We start from the raw sequence: 27,476 nt of genomic DNA, 5'->3' as shown, positions 1-27,476 counted from the left end.
GTAAGCTGTCTCAGGATAACATAAATTACCTCTTAATTTCCAAAGAAGAGAGAACAAGAAGTACACATAAACTGTCTCATCGAACATCTTATAGGCAGGTTTTACAGGAATCTTTTTCATATTTGATTTTTTTGTAAAAACTTGAAAATTCACTTTTATCATATTGAATCGTTCACCACTTTCCACTGGTTGAGGATATCTGACTTAGCTTTGGAAATATTGTTCCCTGTTGAAAATGTTTTGATTCCGTGTGTACATGTCTTTGAATCCCCCAAGGTATTTATAATAAGCTCGAACGAGCAGGGCCCTCTGATCCCCCCTGTATTGAATTGTATTGTGACTGTACTGTCTTCCCTAAAGCGCTGCGCAAACTGTTGGCGCTATTGTATAATAATAATAAAATAATAATTATTCAATGTTAAACATTTTACTCAGGGGCCAGTGTACAAGAGCAAGAGCAGTTTCTCGCAGCAAATAATTATTTTTACTTAACGCTTATAAAAAAGTACTGTTGGCCGCTGTGAGTGACAGTTCTGCTGTTGCTTTATTTCTTTTTTCATCTCCTCGGTAGCACGTCAAGTAACAACTATTACCGCCATCCACAATGGATGCTTTTCTGTAGAAGCCCAGGGGAACAAGTTATAGGTGATGCAAACTGCAAAGTTTATTATTTCACTGTGTCGCTTCGCAGTATCACATTAACCAGAAAAGCGAGTTTCAAATATCTAAGCCTTTTCTTTCCGAAAATGTTTAATATTTTGTAATATTGTGGAAAATGCTGAGATGGCAGGATATTAATAGTCAATCGCTAATAGACCTCTGGAGGGATATTTGGTTTGATTCTGCTGACTAGAATAAATACAGAGTGGCTTGTCTTGCCGGCATACTGTGGGAAGAACACACTCGGTTTCATCTTGAAATGAAATAAAGGGTGTTTTCAGCATTCAGACTGCAGGTGACACATTGTAGTCATTGGCTGAATTTATTTGACAGAAGCCTTCAGAATGAGCGAGTTCTTCCTGCAATGTGAGGACAATGACTCTACTCTGAGGAGTCACTCCGGTCAGCATTCCTCAAGGCTGTAACATTCTGCAGACACTTGCTGTGGTGAAAGGTGTTCCCCATCATATCTCTCTGTATAGCTTCACCTTATGTCTCCCTGCGTTGTAGCCAAGGATCACATGTTAGTAATGTCACCGAGGACATCGGGTTCTTTTAAGGAGAAACACCTGAGTGGTCTTAAAGAGAAATGATAGTATATATTAATTGAACTAATATTTGTCTATTATTATATGGAGTAACTTAACTAATATATTGTGCTATAATAACACTAATAAATGCAACAATAAAATGTAGAAGAATTATATTTTTTTTATTTCACTTGCCTTTATTTATATTTTTGTGTGCATTTATATATAGACCAGGCTAAGCAGTAAATGTGACAGTGACAGATTGGAATAAACACAAAACTGGAAAACCTTGGAACTGTGTTTTCCTACATTTAATGAAATCATTTGCATAACCACAGTTATATCTTAACTAGGGTTGTCCCGATACCACTTTTTTGAGACCGAGTACAAGTACCGATACTTTTTTTAATGTCATGTGACAGTGGCAGTATTTTTATTTATTTTTTTACTATTTTTTTTTTTTTTTACAGTGATTTTTTTTTTTTTTTTTTTTTTAGGGGGGGGGGGGAATTGTCAGTGTGTTTTTTTTATTTATTTATTTATTTTTTTACATTTTATTTATTTTTTAATATTTATTGCAATTTTTTATTTTCATTTTTATCAGCCCTGTTGGGGGGCTTTGGTGAGATTTCAGGGGTCTTAACAGACCTCTGGCATCTCCCCTTTAAGACAGAGAAAGGGACTAGGGAAACAGATTCCCCAGTCCCTTTCTCAGCAGCTTCAGCTGAAATGAATGGAGGGAAGCTCCTCCATTCATAAACTGAAGCATTGTAAACACAGGAGCTTACGATGCTCAGTTATATGAATGAACAGAGTCAGTGACCACCGACTCTGTTCATTCTGAAAAGGTAGGAGCCGGGCTTAGCGGCTCCTACCTCCGCTCTCCCCCCTGACAGATTGAGGGGGGAGAGCGGCACGGACGGACGGGGGAAAAGAGAACGGGAACTGCATGGACGGGGAGGGGGGTGGAAGAGAGAACGGGACGGACGGACGGACGGACGGGGGAAGGGGAGGAGAGAACGGCACGGACGGCCCGGGGAAGGGGAGGAGAGAGAACGGGACGGAGGAAAGAGCACTGCATGGACGGGGGAACGGGAGGAGAGAACGGCACGGACAGCCCGGGGAAGGGGAGGAGAGAGAACGGAACGGAGGAAAGAGCACTGCATGGACGGGGGAAGGGGAGGAGAGAACGGCACGGACAGCCCGGGGAAGGGGAGGAGAGAGAACGGGACGGAGGATAGAGCACTGCATGGACGGGGGAACGGGAGGAGAGAACTGCACGGACGGACGGGGGAGGTGAGAGAGCAGCAAGGATAGGGGACGTAAACAGCAGGGGGGGGACAACACTGACCATGGGGGAGAGAAGATTTGCAACTCCCCTGCCTGCCCGCTCAAGTATCGGGTGAAGCATCGGGAGCATTTCCCCGAGTACAAGTACTCGGGGAAATGCTTGGTATCGGTCCCGATACCGATACTAGTATCGGTATCGGGACATCCCTAATCTTAACCACTCCAAGTTTTAGAAAACTGTTATAATAATTTAAGTATACAGTTTTCATGTGAGTTTGTAAATGTGAAAACAACATTCCTTGCATGTACTGCTTTAAAGTTTTGTAGTCTACTATGCACTATTGGCGATTCCAGCAGCCAGTGAGACATGGCAAATGTGCTACAGGTAGGGAATAAAGTCAAACTGGGAAAGTGTATGCAATTTCTAGTTTTCGTTAGAGCTATACCCGAGTGGGAAGATTCGCTACCAATTTGTCCTAGTGTCACCAGGTCAGAAAGTGATGAGAGATGCAAAACTCTACAGTTGACACCAAAACAGAAATAGTTGATATATCTTTCAGTGGGAACATCTGTTCTTGTGTGTGTGTGTGTGTGTGTGTGTGTGTGTGTGTAAACACCAGGTTGAAGAATAAAATTGTTACCTAATTATGGTGTTGGACCGCCTTTGGCATTCAAGATGACCTGGAATTTTCCTGGGAATTGACAAATATAATACCGCGTACACACGATCATTTTTCGGCATGTAGAAAAAACAAAGTTTTTCCAACTTCATCATTAAAACGACGTTGCCCACACTCGTTTTTAAAAAATGCTCTAGAAAAGCGTGGTGACATACAACACGTACGACGGCACTATAAAGGGGAAGTTCCATGCGGATGGCGCCACCCTTGGGGCTGCTTTAGCTGATTCCATGTTAGTAAAAGACGATTCACGCTTTTCTGTCTGTTACAGCGTGATGAATGTGCTTACTCCATTATGAACGGTAGTTTTACCAGAACGAGCGCTCCCACCTCATAACTTGCTTCTGAGCATGCGCAGGTTTTTTAACGTCGTTTTAGCCCACACACGATCATTTTTTACAACCCGAAAAACGACATTGTTTAAAACGTTGTTAAAAAATGCAGCATTTTTCGGGATTTTTTTTTTTTCGTTTTTCAGAACCCCAAAAAATGATGTGAAGCCCACACACGATCATTTTAAATGACGTTTTTTTCATGACGAAAAATGATCGTGTGTACGCGGCATAAGTCTTGGATGGTGGATGATGGAAACTGACAACATGCAAAAATCATTCCAGTTCTTGCAGAAATGCCGGCGGCAGAAAACATTGTTCTCCAAAATTGATCATAGTGGCTGTATGATATTGAGGTTCAGCAACTGCAGCACCCAGGGAAGGTGCATGAGTTCATCTGCATGCTTGTCAAACCATGATTTTACAACACCAGCTGCTTGAATCGGAGCATTATCGTCTTGGTAAATGGCGCGGTCTTTGAGGAACAATGTCTGCACCATGGAGTGCACAGAGTTGGCCACAATTTGTACTCTACCTTTCAACGTGATAATGGGGCCTGCAGAATACATAGATATAGCTGCCCAAACCATAATTGCGCCGCCACCATGCTTTACCATTGACACACGACAGTGAACGGTCGTAAGCTTAGAATGGTGTTCATGTGTAAACACATCCAGTGGTTGGGAACAGTGTGAAGCTAGATTCATTGGACCATATTACAGTCTTCCATTGATTGATAGTCCACGATTTATGGGTGTTGCACCACTCTCTCCTATTCTACACATTAATATTGCTTTTGCAGCAGTTTTTCTAGATCACAATCCTGCAGAATGTCCTTTTTTGCCTCTTTGTCAGTTGACCATGTCGACCACGTTTATGCTATTTGGATAATGTTTTCCAATGTATATCAAATAGCGGCCCTGAACCTCCTATTCTCGGATCTACGCCGGCGCTGTCTGGCCCCACATCTTCAGCAAGCATTTGCTATGGGACAAATGAGCGGGCTCGGCCCCTCCCCACTGGATTTGATTGATGGGAGCTAATGACTCCCGCTGCTGTCTCTGAGCCATTGAGGAGAGAGAAAGCAGCAAAACTTCTCTCGGGCACAGCACTGGATTGATTTTGGGCTCAGAGAAGTGTTTAGGAGGGAGTTAATCTTGGAAGATTTTTTACCTTTGTGCAAAAAAATACATTGGGTTAGAAAACCTTTATCCTTTACAACCACTTTAAGGAGGGTTACGCAAGATCAGAATATGTTTAGTTCAAATATCTGTTTTTTCAAGTTTTTCAGACTACAGAGAATTACAAAAAAACTCAAGTTGTGGAAACTCATTAATATGTATTCCAACATCCAGAGCAGAATATGTTTAAGTGCATGCCAGTTTGAAGTAGTACAATACTTCAAGTGTTGTCATTTTACAGCTGAGGAATTGGCATCCTGGGGACTTCCAGATACAAGATCTAGCATGTCATTCAAAATAGAGGCATACCCTAATGCTTGGATATGTAGTTCACTCACTGTCAGAATACATGCTAGTACTTGCAGCTCCTTAAGGCTTCAGTTCAACTACAAGTGTTCAGCTGCACGCTGCCTAAGCACATTGCATTTCCACTTTTTCTCCTACCTGCAAGAGACTTTGTTCTTGTAAATGTCCTCTATGATCTGAGCTGATCCTATTATCCCATTTATGAAGTTTTCAAGCAGCTACTCCTTAAGAGCTCACTTGGGACACTGTTAATTTAGTCTTACTAAGATTTTATTGCCATTGTAGCGCAATTCCTCAGTTTTATTATGCCCACCTGACTCAGCAAGTATCGGTCTCCTTGCACTTACTCAGCAGTATCTCCCCTACTTGCCAAGGTTCTTGGATGGAGTTTTGAAAGTTATCATTATGCAGAGCTTTGAAGTGAGTGGAAAGCCCCCTTTACTGAGCTGTTAAGGCACACACCTAGCACAGGCTGAGGGCCTGCCTCTTCTCTCATGTGTACTTCGGCTTTGCTGAATAAGACCCTGTTAATATATATCACAGACCTGTACTTCCCCAATCTTATCACTATAGTTTATAAAACATGTTGCACTATGACTGGTATTTAGACAATATATACCATGGCAAAACTTCTGCCATAGAAGGCTTATATGGAATATGTGTAATTTTAGGTGCTGTATTTGCTCATCAATGGATCATAAAGATCAAACAGATTCATAATGGACGCAATTGCTCCATTGAGGCTGCTCTTAAACACAAACACAGTGCCCCTATAAAAGGACCTCAAGTTTGGAAACTATACAAAGTCCAAAAGAGGTGCCAGACCATAGAGATCTGAGTCCAAACATCTTGTTGGTTGTTCAAAGATATCACCCTTCTTCAGGGCTCACATGTTGCATAAACCATGGAAAACTCAAAATGGCAGACTCGCCACAATTAATTGATGAAGGTGGGAAATAGTAGCAGCAGCTCATTGCCGATCCTGAACGAGTTTGATTTAAAATCTCCCGGACGCTATGTCACTTTTTTATCAAACAATTAGCTGTTCTATCATATCTTGCTAAACAAACGATACTATCAAAAGCTTTTGGAATCTTGGTTGGAAGCTCTTTTTGGACTTTGTGTACAAAGAAGGCTACATGTCTTCTGTAGCAAACCGTTCCTCATGGAAGACCGGAAAGAACTGTTGGATAGCATGACTTGTCCATAGCATCCAGTTATATTCTCCATTCTCGTTTTCCAGCACCATGTGGAAAATAAAAATGTTCAATTGGACAGCTCGTACAACTCTCTCAGAACATCTTTTACCCCCCCCCCCTTTTCCACCATTCTTCCTCAGTTAGTACTTCTACAATAAACTGGGCTGGTTGCACACAGAGTATTGGGTCCTATTTGTGACATAAGACTTACAAAATGACTGCTAGCAATTAGTGCACAGATAAAAAAAAATCTGGGGTTTTAGACTCTTTCTGTCATTTAGTGGGAGTCTGGCATACACAACTCAATACCTCCTTCCCACCCACCACTTTAAAGGTCCGTATCGACTTTTGTTTGCTTCAAACAGGTTTTTGTATACTTGTACATGTCTATGGAGATGCAAACATTGCTTGATACAGGTCAGAAAGAGGTCAACTACAAGTCAAACTAATTTGCTAATGAATGATCTCAGAAGCATCTAAAACTAATGTCATTCATGTAAGCCCAAAACTCATCGACCAATGCCCTAATATGGCTGCCCCTCTTACTAACATGGCCCCCAGCACCTTGAGGAGGATGCAGCAACTAGTGAGCAATCTCCTGCTTGTACTATTGAGCTGCATTAACATGTTGGAGCCAGAGAGCCCAGCCAGTATGGTGTTACATATGTTTGTGAAAAAAATCAGTGGCCATTTTCTGAACTTTCGTTTACTTACTGTACCCTTTCAGTATTTTTTTGACATGTCAGTAGAAAAGGTAATGTGAATTTGGCAACAACAATAGTAGCCTGTAATGTAACCGATGCCAACTGGTTACCTAATGACATACAGGGGGCTATGGCCGGCAGCTCATTCATGTGTGGGATCACTGGTGGCTTGTGGTTCACATAACACAGACCCACAGCTAGATTCTTTTACATCCTTTACATGCTGAACCACCACTAGAAGTCTTGGCCTCCTTACAATGCTTTGAGAAAACCCAACAAGCCGCTGAGATGGTTGGTTTGCAAACAAAAGTTTCTAACCCTCTGTAGTTGAGATCATCCCCATTAGTAATCCCTGCTGTTAGTGAAATATGTTGGGGTAATGGCTTTGGGTGGGAGTGAAAAGCTGTCATTGCAATAAACCGTGACTGGAGTTGAATGTCTTCAGTGTGTAGCCTGTTATTTGGATGGTGAACAACAGTGGAGCAAGAGCGGACTTCAGGGCCTTGGTACCCGGTTGATTGCAGGGAATCAAGCAGGATAAAGGCTGGCCTGTGAGGGATGGAATGGGTTGGGTTCCTCCTTGGCTTTTACTTATTGATAAATTAGTCCAGGTGTAGGCAACCTTTTAGAGGTGGAGATCTAACAACATTAAAGAGATCAAAGCTCACCGGGGTTTGGCACCCCCTTTTGTTTTTTAAAGAAAGTAACTAGCAAGGCCTAAATAAATAGAAATGAAAACTTAGAAAAATATGGTAATATTAATATCAATGTAAAAATATATACTTACACTACCTTAAAAGGGGACATGTTGTTGGTAGGGCAGTAGATGGCGCGTGGATGGTGTCAGTAGGCGTGTCAGCAGGGCATTTTTATTTTTTGATGATTTTTGAAAAAAAAAATACTAATTTATTTGTATTGCTTTAAAAAAAAAATAGCAGTCCTGTTGGGGGACTTTGGTGAAATATCAGGGTCTAAATAAACCTCTAATGTCTCATTTTTGAGACAGAGAATCGTGATCATGGACTCAGTCCTCAACCTCCAGCTCTGCGGCCTCAGCTGCACAGAATAAATAAATGGGAAGTGCTCTAAAGCTTCCTGTTCATTCACGAACTGAAGTGTAGTAAATACAGTTTACTAAGTGTCAGTTACAAATAGACACAGGCGTGATTGGTACCAATCACTTGCTGTGTATATTCAGGAAAGGAAGGGGCTGGAAAACATGATATTCTTACCAGTCCCTTCCTCTACGTTCCATCCTAAAAACAGTAGCTGGTGGGAGTGAAAAGGAGGGAAGCTGGCAATGCTGTGGGGGGGACAGGGGAGCACACAGGGGGCCTGGGCCGCACAAATAAGAATAGCCTGGACACGAAGGGCAGCGGGGACGGCATGTACAGTTACGATTTCCTGTATTTTCCTAAGCCGCTGAATGTGGGGAGAGGGAAAGGAGGAGAAGCCAGCTTTCAGCAGCTGCATGAGGAAGATGCAGGAAATTGGTTCCTGTATATGCCACCCTCACTGCCCTTCCTGTCCAGGTGTAAAACTAAATGTGACAGGGAGGCTGCACGGGTCCCTGGAGCATGCATACGGCCACCCCTGACACTACACCAGAGCCATTCATGTCACACAGGGGTTCCCCTGCTGCCTGCACACTACAGGTCCCAGCATGACCAGGACTCACCCCCTTCCCCATGCTTGCTTCTGCCATTCACCCACATATGGACTGTCTTCAGTCTCCTTCAATACAAGGGGGGAGGGGAGGTTGCAGTTCCCCTCAATGTGTAGAAGTCCGCCCTGTGTTCCGGACTGTAGAATGTTCTCAGCATTTTTCACCCCCCCCCCATTTTATGCTCTCACCTCCTTCTCTAGAGCTTCCACGTTGTAGCATCTCTGGGCTTGCTCCAGCTGGATGGCATAACCCTCGCCATGACTGACAGAAGATCGGGGGTGGGGCAAAAAGAGAAGTGATCTGCGGGGGACTGACATGGAAGTATAGGTGAGGGGAGGCAGCAACAGAGAAGGAGCGAGGGACAAGTTCACAGAGCAGCATAGACAGGGAGGACACAGGGTTGGGAGGCAGAGGGGAGAAGACAATCCATGCTCGCAATCCATGTACTTGAATGCTTTTTTTTAACCTCTCTTAACTCAATTTCACCTGAAATGTTTTTGTGCCAAAACGACAAACCCCTATATAAAAAATGATTTAATCTTCTTCCTAAACAAGCAGTCCAGAAAAGGGAGCAAACACAACCTTTGAATCAAACATATTTGGACTTTAAACTCTCCAAATGAAAGTGAAAAAAAAAACAGTAAAAATTTCCAGGCCTTTTAATGTGACTTTCTGTCCAGATATGACATCACCCAAGTTAAAAGGGGAATTATTAATAGACAGCAATGGTGGCTGACGGCGAACAAAACGGATTTAGTACGAAATGAAAATATCCATTCCGTATGTTTACATAGATCTGTTTGAAATATAATTGCCACCAAATTCAAAAAGCAGAGTGTAAGCTTTGGGCATCAAAATGCCTACTGGCTGTGGTATATGAAGTGCCTGCCAAACTGATCAGACTTTCCAGGCCTGGCACAGAGCGTGGAAATTAAAGCCTTCTAACCATTGAAATAACAGCAGATACAGTAAGTGTTTTAAATGCTAGCGTACGAGTGTACATATTTGAGAAATGTAATGTGTTTCCTATTACTGAATGTCTTTATTTCTTTACGGGGACCGATATCTGATTTATTTACTTTTTTTTCTCTTTTAATCCTTTGTAGAGCATAAAACACCTAAGGACCTATGAGTTTAAGCCTTACGTGATATTCATCAAGCCACCATCTATTGAACGCTTGCGAGAGACGAGGAGGAACGCCAACGTGATCTCCAGCAAAGATGAGCGGGCATCCTCAAAACACTTCACAGTAAGTGGTGCTAGAACAGTGACCATAATATGATCCTTAATGTACAGAACAATAGCCATGTTTTGTAAAGTGTATAAATTGTGTATTAAATGTTAGCAACCTTCATACTACTTGTGATAACCCAGCTAATTCTGTTATGTCACAGGGCTTTTTGATGAAAGTTTAACTGGGCATGTTTTGTTTTCTGTTTTTAATAATTATATAGATATCTTGCATACTCTGATAGAAGTTGCCACCGAAGTGTGAAAAATAAAACCGTTAAAGTATCAAAGGTTTATTGGGGACCAGAGTCAATAAAATTGAATATGAATTACTACATAATTAAAAATCTGAAAAATCTCAAATTTTTCACAAACAGCCAGCAAAGTGTCTCCTCTGCTGTTAATCAAGACAGGATAATTTGCACTTAGTTAAAAAACGTACATGGATTTATATTATTGTTCAGGATTTATATAGCGCCAACAGTTTGTGCAGCGCTTTACAAAATGGGCTTATACATAAATAGTGAGCACACAAGAAAATGTCCTATTGCCTCTAGCAACAAATTAACTTCCAACTGTCATTTTTGCTGTTTAGGTTTGTATATCTGTCTATACACTAGAAGAATTTCAGCCAAAAATGTTTATTATAAGAATGTTCGTTTGATTTTTTAATCTGTAGTGAGGTCAAATCAACATCGATTTTGGCCACAGTAATGAACAATTTTTGAAAGAGCTGGATGGAGATTTTTTTCTCAAACCAATAAATCTCTAAAGCCTCGTACACACGATAGGTTAACCAGAGGATAACGGTCTGATGGACCGTTTTCATCAGTCAAAACCGATCGTGTGTGGGCCCCATAGGTTAAAAAAAGCCAACTTGTTTTAAAATTTAACCAATGGATTGGTAACCAATAGGTCAAAACCGATCATTAGTACGCACAACCATCGGTTAAAAATCCATGCATGCTCAGAATCAAGTCGACGCATGCTTGGAAGCATTGAACTTTGTTTTTTTCAGCACGTCGTTGTGTTTTACGTCACTGCGTTCTGACACGATCGGTTATTTAACCTATGGTGTGTAGGCATGATGGACCATCAGTCAGCTTCATCGGTTAACCTATGACAACGGTCCTTCAGACCGTTGTCCTCTGGTTAACCTATCGTGTGTATGAGGCTTAATAGTGTATGTGGCTTTTATTCTGTAAAGTCCATTCATTCAAAAGCAAATGTTAAAAGCAAAGGAAATTTTGAAATATTTGCGAGTGACATTGGACAAGCCTTGACATTGGTCAAGCCTTCAAATGTACTGAGAATTTTTTTTAGTGTATGGATAGCTTTAAAGAAAGAAAGATTCTGATTTGCTGCTTTGAACATTTGAACAAGTCTGCAGCTTCCTTACAAAGGGCATTTTTGTGCTTTTGGTGTGTTGCTGTACCATTAACCACTTACATTTTCACCCCCTTCCTGCCCAGGCCTATTTTCAGTTTTCAGCGCTGTAACACTTTAAATGACAGTTGCGCGGTCATGCAAAACTGTACCCAAATTACATTTTTATACATTTTTTTTCCCCACAAATAGAGCTTTCTGCAGTTTTTATTTCTTGTGCTATAAACAAAAGAATGACAAGTTTGAAAAAAAACACAATATTTTTTACTTTTTGCTATAATTCTTCTACATATTGTTAACAAAATCGCAATCCACATATATTGATTGATTTGCGCAAAAGTTATAGCGTCTACAAAATAGGTGATAGATTTATGGCTTTTTTTTTTACTAGTAATGGCGGCAATCTGCGATTTTTATCGTGACTGTGACATTGCGGTGGACACATTGGACACTGTTGACACATTTTTGGGACCATTGACATTTATAGAGCGATCCGTGCTATAAAAATGCACTGATTACTGTATAAATGATACTGGCAGAAAAGGGGTTAACACTAGGGGGCGATCAAGAGGTTAAATGTGTTCCCTAGGGAGTGATTCTAACTGTAGGGGGAGGAGACCCACAAGGGGAGGAGACCAATCAGTGTTCCTCTGTACTAGGAACACACCATCAGTCTCCTATCACCTACCAGGACGTGGATCTGTGTGTTTACACACACAGATCCACTGTCCTGCTCTGTTATCGAGCAATCGCGGGAGCCCGGCAGACATCACGGCCGCCAGGCATGCGCATCGGCTCCCGAGTGCCGGCGGCGGCACACGCCCCCTGGGGGGGCTGGGAAGTTAAGGACGTCATATTACGGCTGCCTGGAGGGACAGAGGTTTTCCTGCGGCCGTCATATTACGACAGCTGGGTAGGGAGGTGGTTAAGGAGCAAAGGGCTACCTCCAGCTGACCTATATATACTGTAACGGACCTATGAACTATTCTGAGCTCAAAGGGTTAATTGTAGAGTGACTTTTTCCACTGCTGAATGCTAATATTACCTTTGCATAGCTAATGGACTCTCCTTTGTGTAGTAACAGCCTCCTGCCAGGTGTATGCTAACGTGATGATCTGTGAGTGTATATTGTTCTAAAGGTTAATTGAATTCTATTGAGAAAGGAATGTGCCCGGCCAGGTCATGTTAAGTAGATCTCGGTGCCGGAACGTCTAGAGACTGATTGATTCAAGGAGATGTCATTGTGTTTGAGTTCTGGTAATGAAGAAATGTTTATAATTAGCTCAAAGAAGGTGATTGAAGCTTCCCCACGGTGTGATGTGTGGGTGGGGATAGTTTGATTGTTCATGTGCCTTGAATACTGTATAAAATCTCAGAGTGAACCATTAAAAATCAGTCCTGCTTGACTCTGCAAACGTAGCCCGTCTCGTTTCTTGAAAGGGCGTTCGATGGGATATACCGGCGGTACCTGCATAGCGCAGCTTGCCAGGGAAAAGGACTTCTCCAACGGCTGATACCCTCTCACTAGCCCGGGTAGCCGTTACATTGGTTGGCAGCAGCGGGATGGTCCTTTTATCCAAAGAGCAAGTTCTGAATGGAGTCGCAGTACGCCAGGCTGAAAAGACCCACACTAAAAGATCTATTGGAGAGTCGTGGTAGGAGCGCCAGTAACAGACCACGGAGGGAGCTGATAGCTGACCTGCTGGAGCTGGACGAAATGGATGGATCCATGGAAGGAACGGAGCCCCTTGCACCGGTCAGCGAGGAAGATGTAATTACTGGGATTGTACAGCGGAGATTATCCTTGTATCCAGAAACGTCCGTGGAACTAATCAACCAGCTGTTCCGGGAAGCAAGGGAGGAGATACAAACGAAGAGGGGACAAGAACTGGAACTGGTAAGAGCGAGACAGCCCATTACACATGCAGTTCCTACCACCCCACCCGCGGCTACAGGAAATAAAATACCGTTCACTGCATTTAAAGCTTTTGTAGAAAGTGAGGAGTAAATCGATGGATATTTGGCGGATTTTGAGAGGCAGTGCTCACTACACCAGGTACCACCAGACCAATGGGTCACTATTTTGTCGGGGAAATTGTCGGGCAAAGCCAATGAAGCCTTTCGGGCTCTCGCTCCAGAGGATATTTTACAATATCAGCAAGTTAAAAAGGCGCTGCTAACCCGATATGCCGTAACGCCAGAAGCCTACCGCCGGCGCTTCCGGGAGTCCAAGAAGAAGGCTGTGGACTCCCACATGGAATGGGCCAACCAGTTACAAAGGGTGGCATCCCTTTGGGTCCAAGGGTGCAAGGCCAACACCGGGGAGGAAGTATTGCAGCTATTCCTAATGGAACATTTCTTCCAAGACCTGGCCGCAGACATACAAGACTGGGTACGAGATCGCCGTCCCGCTAACTTAAACGAGGCGGCTCGGCTAGCAGATGAGTACGCGGAGACAAGGAAAGTAAGCCAGGGTACTACACGGCTGGCTCATAAGGTAGAACCGCGTACTCCAACCGTCACCCCACGCCCAGAGTTTCGGGCTCCAGTACCACCACGTCCTCAGGGGCCTAACAACTACCCCCGGGATTCGCCTAGGGTGACGTGCCATCACTGCAGCGACACGGGACATATTGCTCGTTATTGCCCTTTGAGAGCTACAGATAACAACTGGAGACGCACTACACCCAACACAGAGGTCACTCCATCACGTCCCTCTGCGGCCCACTGCCTGGAGACCGAGGGGGGCCCTGAGGAATGTCTGGGAATTTGGTATGAGGCAGACCCAATACAAGCTGCCTCTCCGGATAACCGCCAGCATCACCGTCAGGAGGTACGGGTGAATGGACAAGTAGCACAAGGCCTAAGAGATTCCGGGACTACTATCACTCTGATTCAAAAACATCTGGTAAAGCCAGAGAACGTGTCCACTCGCACAGTTGCCGTCCGGGTCGCAGGGGGTGCTGTATTTCGCGTACCCACCGCCCGGGTGCACTTAGACTGGGGAGCCGGGTCAGGAAAGACCACAGTTGGTATCATGGACAACCTACCTGCCGAGGTGGTGCTGGGCAACGACATTGGCCCTCTGACTTCAGCTTATTTACCTACACCTGCTGCTGCTTGTCCCGGGACCACCCGCATTGCTGGAATCAACCCGCTTGCTGCTGAGACCCTGTTAAAAGACTACCTTCCCCGACATGTACTGTAGATCCGGCACAATATCACAGTCTAAAATAGGAATGTGACAAGTTGGCCAGTGAGAAATCAGAGATGCAACGACACTATGTCATGTATTATGAGATGTCCCGTGGCTTGAACATTGAAATGCACAAACAGGCGGAAATTGTCAAAAGATTAAATGGGATTTGCATCCAGGTGGTGCCGTATCTGTCCCAAGAGCATCAGCAACAGGTTTTGGGAGCCATTGAGAGAGCAAAGCAAGTGACTGTTCCAGAACTGAATGCTATTATTCACCGTCACCATCAGCTACCGACCTGGTAAGCCAATGGGAAGGCCAACGGACTGTCCAGGCAAACGGAACTTTTACCTTAACAGCAGACCGGACATCCCCAAGTTGACCCGAAAAGGATCAATCCGGGTCTGCCGGAGTGTTCCACAAAAAGGAGTAGTGTAACGGACCTATGAACTATTCTGAGCTCAAAGGGTTAATTGTAGAGTGACTTTTTCCACTGCTGAATGCTAATATTCCCTTTGCATAGCTAATGGACTCTCCTTTGTGTAGTAACAGCCTCCTGCCAGGTGTATGCTAACGTGATGATCTGTGAGTGTATATTGTTCTAAAGGTTAATTGAATTCTATTGAGAAAGGAATGTGCCCGGCCAGGTCATGTTAAGTAGATCTCGGTGCCGGAACGTCTAGAGACTGATTGATTCAAGGAGATGTCATTGTGTTTGAGTTCTGGTAATGAAGAAATGTTTATAATTAGCTCAAAGAAGGTGATTGAAGCTTCCCCACGGTGTGATGTGTGGGTGGGGACAGTTTGATTGTTCATGTGCCTTGAATACTGTATAAAATCTCAGAGTGAACCGTTAAAAATCAGTCCTGCTTGACTCTGCAAACGTAGCCCGTCTAGTTTCTTGAAAGGGCGTTCGATGGGATATACCGGCGGTACCTGCATAGCGCAGCTTGCCAGGGAAAAGGACTTCTCCAATGGCTGATACCCTCTCACTAGCCCGGGTAGCCGTTACATATACCAATCGGCTATAATTTTCACTACTGACAGGTAAGGTGAATAACATCAATTATCAATTACAATGGCATCTGAAAGTTGGTGGGATATATTAGGCAGCAAGTAAATATGTTATGCCTGAAGTTGATGTGTTGAAAGCAGAAAAAATAGGCATTGCAGTTTGTTGTTTATGGGGCTGCGTAGCCACAGAACGGCCAGGGTGCCCAAGCTGACCCGTGTCCATAGCCAAAAGTGCCTACAATGGGGACATCAGAAATGGATCATGGAAAAATGGAAGACGGTGGCCTGGTCTGATGAATCACATTTTCTTATGCATGGCCGAGGGGGTGTGCTTTGCCTACCTTGTGAAGAAATTGCACCAGGATGCACTATGGGAAGAAGGAAAATCGGCAAAGGCAGTTTGATGTTTTGGGCAATGTTCTGCTGGGAAGCCTTGGGTCCTGTCATTTATGTGGATGTTACTTGACATGTAAAACCTACCTAAACATTGTTGCTGACCAAGTACATCCCTTCATGGAAACAGTATTCCCTGAGGGCAATGGCCTCTTTCAGCAGGACAACGCGCCCTGCCACACTGCAAAAATGGTTCAAGAATGGTTTGAGGAACACAACAATGAGTTTGAGGTGTTGGCCTCTAAATTCTCCAGATCTCAGTCCTATCGAGCGTCTTTGGGGCGTGCTGGAAAAACATGTCCGATCCATGGAGGCCCCACCTCGCAACTTATAGGACTTAAAGGATCTGCTACTGACAGCTTGGTGCCAGATACCACAGCATACCTTCAGAGGTCTAGTGGGAATCCATGACTCAAACGTTCAGATCTGTTTTAGTGGCAAAATGGGGACTACCCAATATTAGGTGGGTGATCATAAAAGCATGGCTGATTGGTGTATGTCCCATAGTTGGGAATAATTAGAGTTAAAGAAGCGGTATAGACAAAACTTTTTAGGGAGGGTCATGACCTCTGTTTGTTTATTTTTGCCATCTTTGCCCCATTAGGGAGATTTACCTTCACTTCCTGTTCCAAAGCCAAATCTGGAAGTGAGAGGAAATCCCTGCAGATTAAGGAAATCTTTTGGGGACACCCTGGCCATCAAAATATCCCCATTGGAAGATTTCTTCTCTAATATTTGTCTGGAAACAACCCAAAATTTGGGATTTTTTCTCTTTTTTTCAATGCTAATGGTATGCAGGGCTGGTGCTACCATTAGGCAAACTAGGCAACCGCCCTGCTGCCTAAGGCGCCCCGCCACTGGTGTTCCTACTCTCTTCTCTCTGCAGCAAGCAACTAAGTCTTGGCATCAGCAGGCAGCAACCGCTCTATTCGCACATAGTGTCAGAGGCACAGTGGTGGCGGAGAACTGTGTCTGTGTCCCGACAACCGAATGAATGGAAGCAAGCAAACACTCATGGTGAGGCTGCATTTGATGGGCGCTGGTGAGGCTGCATTTGATGGGCGCTGGTGAGGCTGCATTTGATGGGCGCTGGTGAGGCTGCATTTGATAGGCGCTGGTGAGGCTGCATTTGATGGGCGCTGGTGAGGCTGCATTTGATGGGCGCTGGTGAGGCTGCAATTGATGGGCGCTGGTGAGGCTGCATTTGATGGGCGCTGGTGAAGCTGGATTGATGGGCGCTAGTGAGGGTGCATTTGATGGGCGCTAGTGAGGGTGCATTTGATGGGCGCTGGTGAGGCTACATTTGATGGGTGCTGGTAGGCTGCATTGATGGGCGCTTGTGAGGCTGCATTCGATGAGCGCTTGTGAAGCTACATTTGATGGGCGCTTCGTTAAAAAGGTGGGAGTATACAAGGGCAGGGAAAAGGGGGTGGAGCCAGGGGGCGGCAAAATTAGATTTTTGCATAGGGTGTCAAAAATCCTTGCACCAACCCTGATGGTATGTATGTATGTATGTATGTAAGATAGGGACCATTGATTGTAAGCTCCTTGAGAGAAAGGGACTGATGTAAATGTACAATATGTAAAGCACTGCGTAAATTATTAGTTTTATTTTTTTTGCCTTCTTGTTTGAAAGTGTACCAGAGACTTTTTGTATTTTCTTTGTATATAAGCTCTTATTCCTTTTTTGATAGTTTCAAACAAGCAGACCAGAGCGGCTGCCTTTGTCGCTATTTTTTTAAACACAAAAGTCAGCGTCCATCACACAGGCCCTTCTATCGAAATGTTAATGGTCCAGAAATCTTTTTCTTTCTTTATACCAAGCCAAGGAAAGTTTATCCTTACTTAGATCAAGCTACAGTTGAACTTTCCAACCCATTCAATATAGAAATCATCGGGGTTAAGGTTTAAAGCATGGGTATTCAGTTTCATGCCACTAAGATTAACCTCTGTAGCATTAAACAGGTTTTATTTCCTTCTTATACAGCACAAAAACCAACATTTATCAGAATGCTGCCTATTAAGATAAAAGCGGCAACTGAATTTTACTGCACTTATTAGCTAGAGCAAAATGTGTTATTTTTTCATAAAACTTTATTATCTTAAACATTTTCAGGTCTGGCAATAAAGGGATTAAATAAAGCAATCATTTCAAAAGTGTGCTCAGTTTACTCAGAAACTGGCATTACAGAGGTTGGAAGTACATGTTCATTTTCAAGAACAGTGACAAAACAGTTTTATGGTACATTTGTTGAGTACTCAGGAACCAAGGACGTTTAAAGGGGCAGCTATGAAAAACCTGGACCGACAATGTAAATCGAGGACTTTTGGCAACTAAATTCTATGGCTGCCAGCTAAACTTCATGTCTGGCCAAAAAGCTTTTGAAATGTTGCATTATCAGGGAAGTTTTATTACGTTTCCCTTTCAATAAATAAAGTTGAACCCTGTTTTGACATTAACCATTTCAGCCCCAGACCATTTGGCTGGCCAAAGACCAGAGCACTTTTTGCGATTTGGCACTGCGTCACTTTAACTGACAATTGACGTCCTTTTTTTTCCCACAACTAGAGCTTTCTTTTGGTGGTATTTAAATTTTTGCACTATAAGCAAAAATAGAGCGACAATTTTGAAAAATTCTAATTCAAACTCACGTAAATATACATCGATTTGCCTGTCGGTGCCATTCTGCTGACGTATATGTACAGAAGCTGGTCCTTAACCAGTTAAAGAAAACTGGGTAATAAAATAAAAAAACTGCTGACCACTTTTATGGCACTTAAACTGTTTCTCTAGCATTGCAGTAAACAAAAATTGCAAGGGTTTGTGTCAAAGCAACACAAAAGGCGGCCATTTGCTTTTTGAGCTCACTTAAAGCAGTAAGAAACTGCAAAAAAAGAAAAAGAAATGGCCCCTACCTTAAAACCAACCTCCACAGTGATACGCTATCACTGCTGCCATGGCTTCCATCTTCACAACTTCACAGGTTCCAGTCATTTGAATGGCCAAGCCGGAATGATGTCACTTCCGCGTTTGTGCACGGGAGTTATGGCCACACCACCGAGCTCTGAATGGATGGAACCATTGGCACTCTAACATCATCGGCTGCTACTAAAGTAAATATCTCCTTAACCACTTAAGGACCACCTAACGCTGATATACGTCAGCAGAATGGCACGGCTGAGCACAGGCACGTACAGGTATGCGCACGCGACCCGGTCCGAAGCCCTGTGACCGCACCCGCGGACCCGATCGCCGCCGGTTTTCCACGATCGGTCACAGGAGCTGTTTTTTTCCCCAATTTTTCATTTTAGCCGCCATTTTTTTTTTACATTCAGCTGGAAGCCGGCTGACAGCTGATGACTCATCGGTTGTTAAGGATGCGGCGGCCGACTTCCCGGCCCCCTCCTTAGCAACCAGCTAGATACAGTGTAAAAAAAGAAATTCAAAAATGCAAATCACGGTAAAAACGGGGTACTTGAGTTTTGGATGCGGGTCCATTGAATTCTATCACATGCAAAATACTGCATTTTGCAGGGAAAAAGCACAAAAATGCATTGATGTGAACATGTTCCATAGGAACCCATGGTAAAAAATTCCATGATTTTCTGCAAAATGCATCAAAAAACACATGAGTGTTAATCGTACCTAATAGTGCACGTTTAGGAGATATTTGCTGTAATTAAATTAAAAAGCAAACTTTTACTACCGCTTTAAAATTCAAGAGAACTAGTCTCCAACGGCCATTTGAATGAATCATAACTTGCACCCTATCATCACTTTTTATTTTTGACTTTGACTTTTCATTTGACAGGGAGAAAATACAGCACAAATAGCAGTCTCCAAGAGGAATGGCTGCACTATTACATAACATGACTATAAGGGGGAGATTTACTAAAACTGGTGCACACAGAATCTGGTGCAGCTGTGCATAGTAACCAGTCAGCTTCTAGCTTCAGCTTGTTCAATTAGACTTTTGACAATGAGCCCTGGTTCACACTGGGCTGCGGGAGTGAAGCCGTGCGAGTCCAGCTGAACTCGCACGATTTCACTCCCGCTGGCAGTCCTGATTTTGGCCGCGATTTAAGAGACATCTGTGCAGATGTCAATATAAATCGTGGCCCGAAATCGAAAAAAGTAGTACAGGAACTACTTTTTGAAATCGGTGCAGATGCTGCGTCACACCGATTAGGACGGTGTCATTGCAGGCAAATGCCGCCGATTTGAGATGCGATTTCACATGTGAAATCGCATCTCAAATCGAATCAAATCGTACCCAGTGTGAACCTGGGCTTAAACCTAGAAGCTGAATGGTTACTATGCACAGCTGCACCAGATCCTGTGTGCAACAGTTTTAGTACCCCCTCCCACCACAAGTGACAGCATAAGGATGCTAGTAAATATAACCCTATTCTTTCGGCCAGTGAGGCAGCCAGTCATAATGCATAGCTCCCAACTGTCCCTGATTTCGAGGGACTGTCCCTCATTCGGAACAAAGTCCCTCTTTCCTCCTCAATTGTCCCTGATTTTGGTCTGATCTACTATATAGTTGTATATAAAATGCACTATTTATCTATCAAAAAGTGTTTCCCAGTGCTAAACCTTTCATCCAATTTGTAAATTGCTGCATTTGTAAATTCTAAAAGCCAATATAAAGGAATAGTAGTGGTACGTGTGGGTTTAACCAATTTTTTTCACAATTCTCCTTTAAAATGTGGCCGCCTGGACCGCCCCTCCTCTCCGCCGACGCCTCCATTGCCACTCTGGGCACCCGGCCATGACAGCTTTCGGCTTCACGGCCGGGCACACACTGTGCATGCGCGAGTCGGACTGGACAGGACGATCTTCTGGGACCTGTCACGTGTCCCAGGAGATTGCCTAGAGGGAGGGGCCGCCTAGGTGGAGAGGAGGAGTCGCCTAGGCGGCCCATAGGTGGAAGGAGCCCCCACTCCCCGCTACCCAAAAAAAAAAAATTACATGCCAAATGTGGCAAGTAAGGTGGGCAAGGAGTGCTTAAAGCAGAAGTTCCACTTTTGGGTGGAACTCCGCTTTAAGTTCTGAGAGTGCTGCAGTATACCCAATTCTGCTTTATGTTAGCAGTTCAGAACTTCTCTATATAACATAGTAGAAGGGTTTCTGTCTAGAGACAGTTTCCAGGGTGTCAGGTCATGGACTGCAGATTATAACTTTTTTAGTTGAGTGCCAATTGGTTACATTATTTTACATTTACTAACTGTGACAGCTTCTCATTTTAGGACAATATCTTGCTTTGCCATTAGACCACAGTTTGTACCTAAAACCATTGTATTTCCTTAACATGATTCTTTTTTAATTTCCTTTGCTGGGTAAACACGGCTAATAAAAGTCTGAACAGCATAACTGCCAACTTGCTTGAGTAGAATTCCTCATGTGTAGTCATTTCCTGTGCAGCGTCTCCTCGCTCTCTGACCGTAGTGTCCATGCGAATCATCCTTTTATTAGTTTGTGCTGTTAGTAAACACAGGGCAATGCCAAACATGTGGACTCGCTAGCCTGGGTTAGCAAAATAACCCAGTGACATAAAGGACACATATTATTATTATTACTTATTATTATTAATTTGTTCCGTTCCATTCGTTTACATGCGGCATTTGTTATTTCAGATAATTCGTAACTTCAGATAAATTCGTATTCGTTTCGTTCACTAACAGCCAAATTTGAAAGGAAATTCCAATGCCTATAATTTATTAGAATATTCACACTACGCGCGCAAAAATAAAACCGAATGGATCTGAATCAATCAGATAATTTGTTATGTCTTTGTGTTATTAAGGATGCTTCAAACATTAACCACTTAAGGACCATCCACCGCAGTTATACTGCGACAGGTTGGCTCCCCTGGGTAAATCGCCATAACTGTAAGTCGGCCGCTTTAGGAGCTTTAGGGGGTGCATGTGAAGCCAGAGCCGATTCGCGCGGTTGCTTCCGACAGAGATTTAACGGAAATCTGTCAATATAAATAGACAGATCTCCGTTCTCTCAGGGGAGGAGAGACAGAACTGCTGTTTTCTACTGTTTAGGAACAGCAATCGGTCTCCTCCCCCAGGCAGTCCCATCACCCCACAGTTAGGAACACTCCCTAGGTAACCTACTCCCTTGATCGCCCCCTAGTGTTGACTCCGTTCCTGCCAGTGACATTTATACAGTAATCAGAGGCTATATTTATCTCTGATCGCTGTAAAAATGTCAATGGTGTCAGAAGTGTCCGATCTGTCCGCCAAAATGTTGCTAAAAATCGGCAGTACTAGTAAAAAAAAATTATAAAAATGCCAAAAATAATTCTCTATTTTGTAGACGCAATAACTTTTGTGCATACCAATCAATATACGCTTATAAGCGCAATATAGGCAATAAGCAATAAGCCTATATTGATCGGTTTGCGCAAAAGTTATAGCCTCTATAAAATAGGGGATAGATTCATGGCATTTTTATTATTATTTTTTTACTAGTAATGGCGGTGATCAGCAATTTTTATCAGGACTGCGATGGACAGATCGGGACACTTTTGACACATTTTTGGGACCAGTGACAATTATACAGCGATCAGTGGTAAAAAAATGCACTGATTTCTGTATAAACGTCACTGGCAGGGACGATCAATGGGTTAACTGTGTTCCCTAGTGTGTGTTATAACTGTAGGGGGGATGGGACTGACTAGGACAAGGGAGAGATCGGTGTTCATACTTAGTATGAACACACGATCTGTCTCCTCTCCCCTGGAAAAAACGGAATCTGTGTGTTTACACACACAGAATCCCGGTTCTCGCTCTGTCTCTGTCTCGCATCGGCGGTGAGCCATGGGTGTGCGTACCCCCTAGTGGTCAAACGGTGAACCGATGTAAGGTAACGTCGTTTCGCCCAGGGGAGCCAACCTGCCACAGTAAACTACAGCGGCTGGTCGGGAAGGGGTTAAAAATTACCCTTTTAGTCAGCATAGTGAAGTGAAAGTGAAATTCACATTTGGTGGTCCTGCCCCCGCCTTGTGGTATTTTGGTCAAGGGTCTTCGGACTCCCGTTCACCCTCTTCCACATATCTTTCTGCAAGGACACCAAAATCTCATTGCTTCATTGTCTGATCCCGGCCCTTTTCTCTTACCAGCAGAAATTAGCCACTTACCTATTCATCGCAGCTAAACATGCAATAGCTAGGGCCTGGAAAAAGCCAACTGTATAATTTTCAGAGTTAAAGAGCACCCTTACAACCCTTATGGTTTATGAAAAGATGACAAGTATCCTTCATGACACCCATGCTAAATTTCTCAAAGTGTGGGCCTGTGGTGGGCTTACACGCTTCGAGCCTAGGCCTCTCAAATTACCCTACCCCTATTCCAGCCTGGGGGAACTTCCCTCCCCCTCTTTTGCTCCTCATCTATGCCTTTTTTTTTCTTCTTTTCCCACCCTTTCTCTGGCCCGCTCCCTTTACCCACCTTAGCCTCTGAGTCTAAAGACTCGGGCATACAGTGTTGACCCCTGGCCTCGGTCGGAGGGTCATTGTTAGTTCATAGTTTACACTCTATGGTACATTTTCTTGTATGAAATCCTGCATTGTGTCTAATGTTCAACTCCCCTGCATGGGAATTTTGCATCGATTCTCTCTCTGAATTTCAATAAAAATCATTGTACCAAAATTTTCTTTTTTAGTATGTTTATATGAATTGTTACAATGGTTACCCTCGCTGTTTACGAACATTTGCTCACTCTTGTCATTGCAGGATGAAGACTTTGAAGAAATGATAAGATCAGCACAGCTCATGGAAACCCAATATGGCCACTACTTTGACAAAATTATAATAAACGATGACCTCACTACAGCACACAATGAACTCAAATCCACTCTGGACAGGCTGGAGAGAGAGAGCTTCTGGGCCCCTGTAAGCTGGCTCCATTCCTGAACTCTGCAGCACCAAGAGTTTTTATTTTATGTTATTTTTTTAAAAATCTGTACAAACGACAAGCGCGTCGCAGTGGGATTCCTCATCCACTCTGGCTGAATTAATTTTAAGTCCTGGTTTGCTTATGTTTTCCCTCAGAGATGGCCGAAATCTTTTCACAGATGAGACATTTTGTATGTAAAGAGTATGTACAGAGCAAGTCATACAGGAAGTAGATTTGGTACAGTATGTGTGTTTTGTTGGTACAGTGGACTTCTTCTATGAAGTGTCTGACTGAAGAAACTACTGTGTATCTCACTTAAAGTAAACCTTTACAAACAGCCTTTCTTAACCTTAACCTTAATATGGAGGAACCCTTTAAATAACTTTTTGGTCTCAGGGAACCTCTGCTAATATTTCTATATCTACGGCTCATGATACATTAGCGTTCTGGTCAGTGAGAAGAATGCTCCTTACATTTGTGGTCATTGGGAAGAATCCCCTTCTTACAGATAGCTAAAAAGATCAATTGGTGTCAATGGTTTATGTGAGAGGCAGACATAGCTCATTGCTCAAAGAGCCCCTTGAAAACTCTGAAGAAACCCTGGTTGAGAAAGCCTGCTTTAAAGTGTGTGTGTGGGGGGGGGGCTGCCTTTGCTGATCTTCATAAAATGCTAGCTGCCCAGCTTTTTTCTAAGCCACTGCCTCGTTTTTGGTTCAGAGTTGAAAAATTTATGTGGGTGCTCCACTCCATCAGAAGTCCAAAGAAGCGTACTATAACCACGGCAAACCTTGTGTTGTTCATATGTTTATTAGAGGTTCCTTTAGAGCCAGTGTGGGTTAATAAACATATTTGATATTTATTATTAAACCGTAAACATATAAGGCTGTAGAAATATTATATAAAAGTATGTTTTTTTCACAAAAAATATACATACACATTTTTAGGACTATGTTTATGGTTATAGTATGGAAATATTTTTATATCAAACCTGTTTATTAGCCCTAATAAAGAGGATGATTTCTGAAACGCGTTGGCTCTCCTGGGAACCTTCAAAAGAATTTCAACTATATAAAGATAGTAATTCTACTGGAATATACTATAGCTATAGTTCATTATTTTCGACACAAACATTGTTCCCCCTTACAGAACGTAGTGCTGAAGTTCCCTTTGTTTTTCCCTCCTGTATATATATGTGGAACTCTTCGATATCTCTACATTGACAAGCAAGCATTCTACTATATCTACTCAATACAGCACTATGGATAGAGTGGTGAGGAGTTGCAAGGTTTTTATTGTGATCTATGCCCCTGATTTACCCAATCGAATTGTTCCACCAATTTTGTTGGGAATAAAAGTAAAGCCTCATACACACGATCGGATTTTCCGCAGGCAAAACCTCGGACTTTTGTCCGAAGGGTGTTGGCCAGGAATTTATTCTTGCATACAAAGGGCACACAATTGTCGGCCAACAAACACAAACGTAGTTACGTACTACGTGAAATTTCAGCTCTTGAGTGCCACCCTTTGGACACTTTCTGCTAATGTCGTGTTTAGTGAGCATTGATTCCGAGCATGTGTGTTTGTACTTTGGACTTTTGTCCGACAGACTTGTGAAAATCTGACAACAGACCGGTGTCCGCGGAAAATTTTAAAGCTGCCATCCAACATTTGTCAACGAAAAATACGACAACAATTGTCTGATGGAGCGTACAAATGAACAGATTTTCAGCCAACAGGCTGCCATCACACAATTCCCGTTGGAAAATCCAATCCTGTGTACGAGGCTTGAGGGTAAACTCAAATTTTTAGTTGCTACGAGAACAGGCGTAGCAGAAAAATCTTCCAATGGGGACACTTTTTTCCCATCCTCCCACTTCCTGTTGTGTCTAAAGAAAGTGGAAGAAAATCCCCCCAATGGGACACAGATGTCAAAAACTAACTAACAGTGGTTTTAAGTCACCCCTACTCTATCCAAAAAAAAGAAAAGAAGAAGAGCTATGCCTTACATCAATTTATAAATACTTAATTACTTAATTTGCAAATGATGACAAGCCAAGTAAAATTAGAAGTCCTTATCTGCATTCTTGTTCTGGGGTAGTGAGGTAATTAGGTTAGCGGTTTACCATGAAAGCCAGGCAGCTAGCATTTGCAGAATAAAAAGACATCAATGGCAGTCACCATGGTTCTATAAGGTAAGGTTTCCTTTAACCATCAGTAAGCTTTACTGTTTCTTGGTCGTATGCCTTGGCAACAGGAAGTTAAAATGTGATTTGGTCGGTTGAGGGGGAAGTACAGGCTGTTCTTAGGTCAGACAATTTATTTATGAGGCCTAGTGTCGTCTTTTGTGGATACTAGATATTCACTTTAAGGTGTGCCTACTGCCTATCCACAGTAGAGGATCTTGTTGTATGGGTTCATTATATTGTCAGAAGGATACTACAGGTCTGTTTATGAATGGGTATGGAAACTACTGGAGTATTAGGAGCTTAACTTGTCAAGCTTCTGCAGTAAGAAAGTAAATGTGTATCCACCAATACAGAGCCATATGTGGTTGCCAATCCCGGTATGTACACGAGAAGAAAAAACAAGTTTCCCCAAAACAGATATTATGGGATTTTAGAGGCAAACCAAATAAAGAAAATCTGAACAATATTATTAAAAATATATCATTTAATGACAATGAAAGAATATAAATATAAAAATATGTAAACGGTGTAGTAGACACCAACAATAAGGTTAACAAAACAATATAACTAATGCGATAATGAGCCGATAACTGTTGTCATTGATCTATCCGACGCGTTTCGGGACATGAAAGTGGTTCCCCTGATGAAGGGACCACTTTTATGTCCCAAAACGCGTCGGGTAGATCAATGACTACAGTTATCGGCTCATCATCGCATTATTGTATATTGTTTTGTTAACCTTATTGTTGGTGTCTCCTACACCATTTACATATTTTTATATTTATTTTCTTTCATTGTCATTAAATTATATATTTTTAATTATATTGTTTAGATTTTCTTTATTTGGTTTGCTTCTAAAATCCCATAATTCCTGTTTTGGGGATACTTGTTTTTTCTTCTCCTCTAACCCCTTTAACCTTTCTGAGCATAAGCGTTTTTATTTTATTTTTTTTTCACAAAACCTTCTAGATAGTATTTTGTTAACCACTGTATATACCAGTGGTCCTCAACCTTCTAGTGCCGTGACCCCTTGATAAAATTTCCCAAGTTGTGGGGACCCCCAACAGTAAAATTATTTTCGTAGCGTGGGTTGTCAGCACCCAAGGCAAGTAATTTGCGCCCCTAACCCACTGACATTTAGCGCTCTCTGAGTTCTATCCACTCATACAGTATTAAAACCCCTTATGGTACATTTTAGGATGCACCACTCTCTCTCTTTGTTCTCATTTCTTCCCTTTTTATCTCTCTTTCCTAATTTCTTGTTTCCCCCCCATCCCTCTCTCTAGCCATCTTTCTTGTTCTTTCTCTTATGCTTTCTCTCTCCTTTTTTTGTTTTCCTCTTCCACTTATTCTTTATTTATTTATTTTAACAGAAGGATGTATTCTCTATTTTTACTCCTTCTCTTACTCCTTGGTGGGGGTGGTGGGTGGGATCAGTGGAAGTGCTGGGGGGAATTCTGATCATCCAACTTAGGTGCTCTTGATCCAGGTCATCTGTTGATCTGAGAACTGTAGTGGGGACTTGTAATGGGAACTATAATCACAGGTAGTGTTACTCACTGTGTTTCCGACTTTGTGGTGTCCCGCATCAGTGACACATATGCCGAAAT

At 42.8% G+C, this 27,476-nt stretch overlaps 1 protein-coding gene across 4 annotated transcripts in view; it reads left to right on the top strand.

Moving 5' to 3' along the window:
* The window catches only part of MPP7 (membrane palmitoylated protein 7), a 537,461-nt gene extending 513,276 nt beyond the window's left edge, over positions 1-24,185 (top strand). For all 4 annotated transcript variants that reach the window (XM_040352591.1, XM_040352588.1, XM_040352590.1 and 1 more), the window contains 2 exons: positions 9,655-9,798; positions 23,518-24,185. In XM_040352591.1, coding sequence (XP_040208525.1) covers positions 9,655-9,798; positions 23,518-23,697 — 324 coding nt within the window. In that variant the 3' untranslated portion in view covers positions 23,698-24,185. The remainder of the gene's footprint in view (positions 1-9,654; positions 9,799-23,517) is intronic.
* The last annotated feature ends 3,291 nt before the right edge of the window (positions 24,186-27,476 follow it).

This window comes from Rana temporaria, chromosome 5 (genome assembly GCF_905171775.1).
Source record: "Rana temporaria chromosome 5, aRanTem1.1, whole genome shotgun sequence".
Classification (NCBI taxonomy): Eukaryota; Metazoa; Chordata; class Amphibia; order Anura; family Ranidae; genus Rana; species Rana temporaria.
The sequence above is the reverse complement of the archived record's forward strand: the minus strand, read 5'-3'. Positions and strand labels throughout refer to the sequence as shown.